Source organism: Spermophilus citellus (assembly GCF_964194105.1).
Source record: "Spermophilus citellus genome assembly, chromosome: 10".
Classification (NCBI taxonomy): Eukaryota; Metazoa; Chordata; class Mammalia; order Rodentia; family Sciuridae; genus Spermophilus; species Spermophilus citellus.
In genome coordinates this window covers 106059801-106070294 of record NC_138197.1, presented here as the reverse complement: position 1 = coordinate 106070294, position 10494 = coordinate 106059801, and the positions used below count along the sequence as shown (strand labels likewise).

The 10494-nt window shown below is 41.3% G+C and overlaps 1 protein-coding gene across 2 annotated transcripts in view; it reads left to right on the top strand.

The window, feature by feature from the left end:
• Positions 1–2682: 2682 nt before the first annotated feature.
• Positions 2683–10494, top strand: part of KITLG (KIT ligand) — an 85394-nt gene continuing 77582 nt past the window's right edge. Inside the window, exon 1 of one of the 2 annotated variants that reach the window (XM_081311063.1) lies at positions 2683–3036. In XM_081311063.1, the coding sequence (XP_081167189.1) occupies positions 3022–3036 (15 nt within the window). In that variant the 5' untranslated portion in view covers positions 2683–3021. The remainder of the gene's footprint in view (positions 3037–10494) is intronic. The other variant, XM_081311062.1, reaches the window with a different exon arrangement.

Genomic DNA, 10494 nt, shown 5'->3' with positions numbered 1-10494 from the left:
AATAAAGAAACAAATATTTGCTAAACTTCAATTATTAAAATTAAGCAACCATTTTAAATTTGATATATAATGTATTTATACTATTTTTTTGGGGTAGCAGTTATTAAACCCAGGGGCACTTAACCACTGAGCCATACCCCCAGCCCCTTTTGTAGTTTATTTAGATTCAGAGTCTCACTGAGTTTCTTAGGGCTTCCCTAAGCTGCTGAGGCTGGCCTGGAACTTGAATCCTCTGGCCCCAGCCTCCTGCGGAGATTATCGCGCTATACCATCATGCCGGCCTAATTTTTGATAAAGGCTACACACACACACACACACACACACACACACACACACACACACAAATTTAAGCTATTACCAACTTTGCATCATGTTTTATATGCTATCTAAATATATTTTAAAATAGACATTTTAATATATATCTACTTTATAAGCAAACAAGTTCATCTGTGTACCACCTAAAGTCATCTAGGGAACATTTATAGTTATGGATGTTTCACTGCTAAATCTTTGAGGCAAAGTCTTCTGGCCTGCAGTAAATCTGAAGCAGAACCAACCTTCCTCAAAACCATTTCTCTTTTCATGAGACATAACAGGGTAAGTTTCAGGAACACAGCTTCTTTGTACCTGGTAGATAGGCAGCTGTTTGGAAGACTCTTAAAGCAAAATGATACAGATGGCTGGTTATTTAAAATTAGGATTACCAGGGAAAAATCATTCAGTAAAATGATTTTCTAATATAATATTTGTTGTCTTCCACCTTCTTTCCACCCCTTTTCAAAATGGTTTGTAGCACCTTTCCGATTGAAAGTAAAAGCAATTATTTAATGCTTTCAACTTTTGTGGTTCTTTTCTCAAAAATTTGTTTTTGTAGCTATGGAGGAGGAAACTCTTCTAGCTGGGTGTGCCCACAGGGTGAAGCAATTGAGGAGGGATGCAGTGATGTACTGAACTCATATCTGTTTCTGTTCTCCCTGAACTTGTTTGTTGTTAAGTACAGTAGACTAATAGTCCCCCAAAGAGATCTATGTCATTATCCCCAGAAGCTGTGAATGCCATGTTCCATGACAAGGGATAAATAGGCCATAGATAGGATTGAGTTTGGTAAACAATTGACCTTAAAATGGGGAGATTATCCTGGATTATCCAGGTAGGTTCAATGTAATCACAAAGGTCCTTAGAAGTGTAATAGGGAACAGAAGAGAGAGGGGGGGTGGGGGAGAAGGTGAGAATTGTTTGAGGTGAGGACTCAATGTAGCATTGCTGGCAGTTTTGTGGACAAACTCTAGATAAACTCCGAAAGGCAGGGAAACTCTCTCATAGTCTCCAGAAAGGAATGCAATCCTGCCAACAGCTTGGTTTTAGCCCAAAGAGACCGTTTTGGACTTTTGACCTCCAACTCTAAGATGAATTTGTGAGCTTTAAGCCATTTCATTTATGGTGGTTTTTTTTTTTTTTTTTTTTACAGCAGCAAAAGAAAACTAACATGGTGAACTTCAAACTTTATCTAGGTTTTCCTCTCACTACAGATTTGGCATATTTATTTTTAACAAAGGCAAGTGAACTAATTAAGGCAAATTTGGAATCTTACAGTCTTAAGAAAATAACTAATTCCCGAATTCATATATAATGCTCGCTCCAAAAGATCATTGAGGTTAATATCTAACATTTTCATTATCAAGCTAACAAAATGCTTTTTAATGTTCTTCAGTTTTAAGAATAAATATTGAAGCCTTTTGGATAATCAAATAGATATCTGCTCAAAGTATTTTTAGAAGGCAGTATAGCCAAGGCTCTAGATTTATTTTTATTTTTTGTGTGTGTCCTGGGATTGAAAGGGCTCGAGATTTAAATTAGCACTCTGCCATTTACTAGGTTGTTTAGGAAAATCATCTGGCCGTGTTTCACCATCCGTGAAATGGAAATTTAAAATAAAGGATCAATCTATACAATCGGTTTGTGGGAAAGATTTAATGAGAGAATTTATGTTAAAGTTCTTAGCCTGGTACACAGGAAATCGGGGCATCGCATACTGGTGTTAGCTATTACTATTACTGTTGCATTATCTTTCTGAATCCAAAAACTTCTCTAAAAAAAAGTAAAGCTTTCAAAACCTGTGTTGTGTTAACGATCTGCACGTTTAATAATCTACCATTTTTCTTTCAATTTTGGTTTCTAAAGACAATGCAGTAAATCATTCTGAAAATAGCATCTCTCTTAGCAATACTTAACCCTGCGTCAATAATTCCTTTAATATTAAATATTCATTCACTAAAGTAATTGTTTTTAAAAAAATCAAGGGGGTAAGACATTGGCATAACTACGGATCCTAATTAAACTTTTTTTTTTTTTTAATTTCCCTAAGGCGAGGTGTGGTGAAGCGAACTCCTCTCGCGCACTGCTTTCAGCGTCCTCTCGCGTTCTGCCTCCGAGTAAAAGACCAAGCTCCCAGCTCTCCCCAACCGCGAGGAATTTCGTCTGTCCTCAGGCGGTGCCAGGTGAGTCCCGGCGAAGCCCGGAGGCCAAGCTGGGACTCGCAGCGCCCTGCACACGGCTGAGCGCGGCGGCCGCAGGTTGCTAAGCTTCTCCCAAAGCGCCCCCACACCCTCGTGGCAGCTCGCTGGTGCGCGCCTAGGCCCCCAGGCTGGGTACGCGCTTGGCCTAACCCGTCCAACTTCTGGGGCATTCACCGCACTCTGGCCGCCCTCCCGGGTCTCCGCCTTGCCCTTGCCAGCGTCTCTCCTCCCCGGGGCTCCGGAAGGGAAGGAGGCGTGTCCAGAGCGGGCGGGAGGGATCTATATAAAAGCGCTGGCGGCGCGGTGGCCCGGGCTTCACTCGCCGCCTCGCGCTGGGACCGGGAGCGCTGCGGGAAGCACGGGCTGTAGAGAGGGCGCTGCGCTCGGGCTGCCCAATGCTTGGACTATCTGCCGCCGCTGCTCGTGCAATATGCTGGAGCCCCAGAACAGCTAAACGGAGTCGCCACATCGCTGCCTGGGCTGGATCGCAGCGCTGCCTTTCCTTATGAAGAAGACACAAGTGAGTAGGGCATGCCCGGGAGCTCACTGGCTTTCCAAGAAAATCGTGCCCCAAAGCCCCGAGGAGGCCGGCACTCCTTGGGACCGGTAACCGGTATATGCAGGGTTGCGCCTGCCGGGAGAGCCTAGAGGGTGCGGGGGAGGCTGGTGTGGCGTGCAAGCCAGAGCCACCCAGCCTGGAGGATCGGAGAGGAGTGGGAGTGATGAGAGGGAGTCGGTGTCAAGTTTGGAGCCGCAGCAGTTAAGTTTGCAGCTGTCAGTCGGAAACTGCATCCGATGGAAGGTTCGGTTCTTTGGCCTGGGAGTTTCAGTTATCACGGGAAAGCATGTCTTTGCACGGGAGCCGTTTTCCCGTGGATTCCGGGAGATTATGAAACAGCTCTCCACGTGCCATCCTTGCTCGCTGGAACCCAGATTTATTTGTGCAGTCCTAGGTGGGCGCGGGTCGAGCCGCGGACGCGGGTGCAGCGGCGGGAATGAACCCAACACTGAGCACCAAAGTGGCCGCGCTCCCCGGGGCGGGGAACCTGCCCGGCCGCGTGCGGAAACTTGGCTTCATGTGGCGTTTGCCTAGTTTGCAGCTCTGGGTGGGCCCTCCAGAGAGCTAGAGATGAAGTAACGCCTCCACAGTGCATGCACCTTCTTCCATTACAAAAGAGAAAAAGTTCTTCTTTTTTTAAATGGGCACATCTAATGATAGTTATTGAGATAATACCCAGTGTTGCTAAATTGTGCTTTGTACATGAAACACTGTGGGTAAAAGCACTGCCCGGAGGTACAATTAGAGACCTCCCCGCCCGCCTTGAAACAAATATCTGCCTGGACGTCTAGAAAGGGACGCCACTGTACCCCCATCCACAGTTCTTTGAACCACTGACGGTTCCTACCTTTTCTTACTTCTTCCTTTCAGAATTGTTCTGGTATTTGCGGAGGGTTGGGTAAGGCTGCCCTTTCACCCCCCAGAGGTTCTATAGGAGATTGCATTTCTGAAATGTGTGGAGGGATGGAAGTGGTGGGGGAAAAGGGAAATTGAGGATTTATGCAAATCGGTAGTTTAGAATGAAGGCAACAGTGTGTTGAAAATGCTTGATTAAACAACCCGCTTAACATCATGCTTTAAATAGATGCCTAGTCTTGGAGATGTACACATAAGGACGGAAGTAGCAAGAATAAAGCCCCTTCCACCTGTGTGGAAAAGGGCAGGACGGAGAGATAGTGCCTGGTGAAAAAGAAGTAGTCACCAGAACATTCTCCCAGAGTCTCTAAAATGAGGAAGAGAAGTGGAGTGCCTATCTCCTCTTTTGCAAGCCGGTTGTTTTTAGGCTTTGCACTGGACACCACACCTGGAATCACCATAGTGTGCTGTTGAAATGCAAATATTAAGGATTCTTGCAACAAGAAAAGTTTTATTGTAATCTCTTGATGTATCGGTGTTTTCTGCTTTGTAGAATAATAAGCAAGGGTGGGGAACCTATTGTTTTTATTGCTTTTTATAGTAGCATCTGCTGGCTTGAATGGTGATGGTGAGATCTGGGTGGAGAAGCAGCTAGCTTCTAGTTCAGGAAGAGCCAAACCTTCCTATTTAAACAAGAAAACAGGAGACAGATCAGGTTAATGTCCAACACTCCAAAGACAGGCTATCAAGTCACTATCAAGTCACTTTGAGAGTTCCAAGGATGGATGATCCTTGCACCCTTGCTTTGCAAAACAAATGTGAGCTCTGTAATCTCCTTTCTCGCTTTGATTAAATGGCTGTGTCAATAGGATTACATGGAATAATTCCATTGAAAACTAGAAAGAGGTCAGTCTAGCCTGAACATTGTGCCTGTGGCCTCAGTGACTCAGTGCTGCCGACCAGAGATATTTGAGACAGCTAAGTATTTTAGAAATGTGACCTGTTCAGACCAAGTTAAAGTGCAGGCCCTTTGGGGGGACTTGCTGATGTTAAAGGGCTTGCAAGCAAAAGAGGGCAGTGCTCTTGTTGAATGAAGGCATTCATTGCCTAGGATCTTATGACCTTCAAGGTTTCCTTTAAGGATACTTTTAACAATTCTACATTTCTGTCACTGAAAAAGGGGTCCCTGGAGATAGCACAGAATCAATAAAATAATCCATGGCATTAAAGGAAGGGATTAGATCCAGCTTCATGTCAAATTTTCTAACCCAAAAGTTAGAAGTTTTCAGTGTAGCTCTGCATAGATGAAGAATAACATAAGGAAATTGGACACTAACATTAATCTAATGTTATCTTTGTATCTATTAGTATACAGTTGTTTAAATAGTTACTTATACACATGGCAGAGTTCCAGTATAGGCCAACTGGTTCTACACTCTCTCATTAACCACAAATGAAAAGATAATTTAGTATTATTTTTTACATATGTTAATTTGAATTACACAGTTCTCCAAGAATCATGGGGACACCAGGCATTTCGGCCTTTCAGTCAAGCTAAATAAGTGTGAAAATTCCATCAACAACCACTTGGGGTTTGATGAATGATTCTTTCATTTACTTAGCACCTGTGATATGCTTCATATTTGGAAAATAATTATAAGGCAATAATCATGTGTAATAGTGACAATAAATTTAATTATAAGTCTGAAGAAATGTAGTGTTTTTTCATTTTTCAGATTTTTGTTTGCTTGTTTTTTTATCCATGCTGTGTGATTTTTACAGTTCCCAACGGAAATTGTGGCCTTGGCTAAGAAAGAGCATCTCTTTCAATATATAACCATTTTCTTAAACATTATAGTCTGATATATTAAATAACAATTGGGAAGCCATATTTCACAGCACCAGTGAAAATCTGGTTAAAAGTGCTGTCAGTTTAATGTGCTCAGTGCCACGTTTATTGATGTTACACTTGCATTTTAGTTTCTTTACAGGTTTTGAGAGTTGTCATGACTGCTGTCAGTTTCAGTAATACTGAGATAGGAAAAAATTGTCTTGCAAATGGTGTAGAAAAAGCCATTTTAGATACGCTAAAGCTCTCAGGGAAGAGGCAAATATAATGTTAGCGTTCACTAGAAAAAAAATCCTTTTCTTTATTTTTCCCTTTTTTTTTCTATATGAAGTTTGCCATGTGAGTAACAATGCAAGTTTACTTTATAGAAAAAAAATTTGTGAAAAGAGCATTTTTACATCTTGTCCTTATGATCACTCAACTTGGAAAGTGTGCTTTGAATAATCCTAATTTATGTAGTTTTTAATTGACACATTCTGCCAAGAGTTTAAAACTCAAGTGCTAAGTCTATTACATTTAACATAAAACAGGGAAAATAACCATATGGAAATCTGAAGTTTTGTGCCAAACCAATTAAAATTGCTAAATTTTATTTAACTGCTGATTTGAAGATAGCAAATTGAGAGTCAGATTTGTTCTTTAATGATAGGTGATACAACTTGTACCACACCTTTAATAACATTAAAAAAAATTCCCTGCCCAGATACCTATGAGTTTTGGAGGTTTCTTGCAAGGGGTGGGAATCCCACTACATGTGCCCCTGGTTTTTCCCTGTCTGGGAGCACCTACAATGTTGTGGGAGCTTTGCCTACAGCCTCTGAGGACTTAGATTCCAATTCCTGTTTTACCACTAGAAACAGATGACCTTAGGCAAATGAAATGGTTAAGCTTCTTGGGATTTCCGTTTTGTAATCTGTCTGATTATAAAATAGTTATAAAGATTCTTCTCAGATGGTAGCTGTACAGACTGAAGGAGATTGCATAGATGTCTCTATCCCAGCACTGTGGCTGACTGTAGTTCCAGTCTGAAATTGTTGTTTCTGAGAATTGCCTGCCTGCTAACTTTTATAGGCCAGAGGAAAAACTGGTCATTGCAAGTAGATGATGTTTAACCAACAAAGCAGAGACCCAAGTTTGCCTAAGTAAGGATCCTTCAATTCAGTGCCTCCCATTGTAGGCTGTTATCTAACTGTGGACTGTAATTAACACATGACAAACCAGGAATGTGTGAAAATGAAGGTGATATATGGACATGAGTCATGTGAAGTTCTTAGGTTTTTCTTTAAAAGTAAATATGAATGAGAGAATCATAACACAACATAGAAACAGAAATGGAAATACTGTCTCTGATTCAGTTCCTTATTGTCAATACTCTTGCTTTCTGAATTTTATTTTAGACTAAAGAACTTAGTCAGCTTCCTACCCCTGGTCTTGCACTTGATCTGCTGAGTGAGGCCATGCATTCATTTCTGCAGGGTGTCTTTGTTGTCCTTACCAGGCAACATGCAGTGACATTTTTTTTTTCTTATTATCCAAGTTTGGGACTCTTCCCGCCCCCCAACCCCATTTTCTCCATTACCTTAAAGTAAATTAGGGTAAGGCATTTGGATATAAATCTCTGAGCAGGGATCTTTTATCTTTCTTTTCTAGTACATGAATCATGAGCAGCTGCAGGAACTCTGTTTTTGGTCTTAGTCACCTGTGTAGTCAGAACAATTTATAAAACAAATTGAGAGAACACCAAGATACTTTTATAATATATGCTGCTTTCAGAGCTGTTTTGTATAGACTTTGTTTCATGGAAACCATTGACTGTAGCCTTACTGATTTATAGATGCAGCAAGATGTTTTTGCCTTTTCACTTAATTATGGGCACACTAAAAACTATTTACAGGGCTGGGAATTTGAGAGAATTATCATTATCCTATCCCTATCTATTTCTGTCTGTCCAGGAAAAAAAAAGAAGGGGTGGGGGTGATTTTCTTATAATTAGGCCTCATGGTTCTTTTTTTAAAATCATAATGTGTGTCATCTACAGGAAAGCTGTTCTTTATGTAGCTCTCTTTGTCCTTTGCTACATTTTCCTGTTTTTTTCTAGGCTGCCATATTGGCTTGGGTATTAGGAGACTGTTCTTTTATTAACCTGAATAGTGAGTTGTATGACTTTGACAAATCATTTGAACCTCTCCAAATCTGTTCACCCAATTGAAAAATGAGAAAGTAGGACTAGGTGATTTCTAAGTGCCTTCCAGTTCTAAAATTCTCTATTTCTAAAATACTAGTAAAATAAAAATTTGAACCAGATGTCATTTAAGCTTCCTTTAATTCTGAGGTTTATGTAGCCATTGCTTCAATATAAAATAAATGATAGCCATTGTTTTAATATAAAATAAATGATAGCCATTGTTTTAGGATTATAAACCATCCCATAGGAAGAAATTAAGGAGATTTAAATTTAGACTGTTCTACTTTTAGCCATTTCACCTACTACTTGATATTTCTCTGTAACAAGAGCAGCGTTTATACTTTCCTATTTTAGCAAAATCCATGGTTGAAGAGGACCTTTGGTTTCTCTCTACTAGTCTTTTTAAGTTCTATGAGTGAGGAAGAATCCTGAGGCAAAATCAGCCCAAGGAGATAAATTAACAAGGTAATGCTTTCCTGTATTTGCCTGTCTTTTCTGCCCCTGAAGTCTCCAATGTCTGTGTGCATGGAGTTGGAATGGAGAGAACAAACCAAGGAGGAATCTGATGACATAATAGAAAAACTTTAGTTGGGAGAATTAGAGGAAATGGCTCTGCATTTGGCTTTGCCTTCAGGTTTGTGACCTTGGGCAAATCACCGAGTCCTAGTATCTCTGAATTATATCCAGAAGTTAATCCTGAGAGGATCGTGAAGACGAGACACTGCAGCTGGGGACACAGAGAGGGAAAGAGGAGGGGACCTTGGGAGAGGGTTCCTGTGAATGATTCTTTGCCAAGTCCCCAGTTGCTTTGGCTTTTGCTAGAGTCCAGTACCATCCTGGAACTTCTCTTACCCATGTCCATCCTTTCCTTAGCTGACAGCAAGTCCAGTATCCACAGCAGCTTTTTCTTAGAATCAGAAGCCATAGCTGTCTTTTTCTTTTTGTTGACATGCGAATATTCAAAGAGACCAGCTGGACCTTCCTCCAGCCAAGAGATCACAGGGTTCTTCTGAAAATAGGGTTGTGACTGTGATGGTGATGGTCTGCTGAGCCTGGTGAAGTCTAGTGAAGTACTGGTTAAAACTAAGTTCAGCTTTAGGCAATCCTCCCATCAATTAAGCAAACATACAAACAACAACAACAGAAGAACAACACGTTATCTGAATGCAGGAATTCAGCACTTGACTGTTCATCTGTAGCTGTTAGCCTTGACCTTAGGGCCCTTGAGGGCAGATTAGAGCATGGCCATAATGGGAGGGGGCAATTGGGTTGCCCTTTCTGTATTCCCAGTACACAGGCAGCAGATCAAAAGCCCCCCAGTTGTCTTGCAAAGAATGTCTTTGCTCTTTAGGGTGACCACACAAAAGGGTGTGAAAAGATGACAGCAAACCCATCCATCCAATGCCTGCTTTAGGGCCTCAGTCACCTTTGCAGAAAAGGCAATTCCACTGCATAATTGTTTCCCTGTGCAAACCCTAGGGATGTGTTGCATTTGTCTTGTATACACATTATTGTGTTTTCTTCCAGGAGCTGAAGTTCATCCTGGGAACTAAAGCCCCGTGGGTGCTTAGAACTTCTGTCTCTTTTTCACCTTGACATAAAATCTGAAGCAAATGACCTTGCCATTTCTGGGTCTTCCCTAAACTCCACGGCTGAATTGCTGAATTGCATCTCGTTACCGGCTCCTTTTCTCTAAAGGTGTATGTTCCAGGGGTCACGACTATTGTTGCCTCTAATAATCACCACGGAATAGTGGTTGACTATTGTGAAGAAACCTCTTGGGACTCTGCTGAGCTAGCGCACTGCTGTGTCCTGGGGGTTCCTTTCTCTATACTGCCTTAGAGCTACAGAGAGAGTGTGCTTTGTTATAAAGGGCTTGCCGGGCTCCTGGGATGTGTTGTCCGTGTGGATGTACTGCCTGTTAAAATTCATATTCAGGGCAGAATATTAGATGGAAGAGCTGGGGGAAGGGAGCATAGAGATGTTTCCATATAAAATAGTTTATAACACATTCTAGAAAACCTGAGGATTACAAAACAAACCTCAGTCATCCCACGTAGAGCCATTATTTATGCTTCATTGTAAATCCACAATTTAACACTTCCAAAATAGTAAGCACATTAGGTCTTTCCATTTTTGATGATAACCACCTAAGACGTCAGTGATTGTTTTGGCCTGGGTCTCTGGTGGTTTTAGAAAGCTTCTGTATTTGCTGGGCCCTACCCAGAGATCTTTGGTGTGTTCTCTTAGACAGAAGAATGACCCTAACACATAAGTCATTCTGCTATTTATTTGTTGGAAAGATAAATTATCACGATACAGGGGAATGGATGCTACTTTCTGCTTCCAGGTGTTCCACACTGAGAACTGAAATGCAGGGATGATAAAGGGGTTAGGGAACAATCAAAGAGGTAATTGGCAGGGATGATAAAGGGGTTAGGGAATAATTAAAGAGGTAATTGGCATAGTGTTTTAAATATTTGGATGAAATTAATTCTATGAGAATAGGACAGAACTACAAAATAGGGTA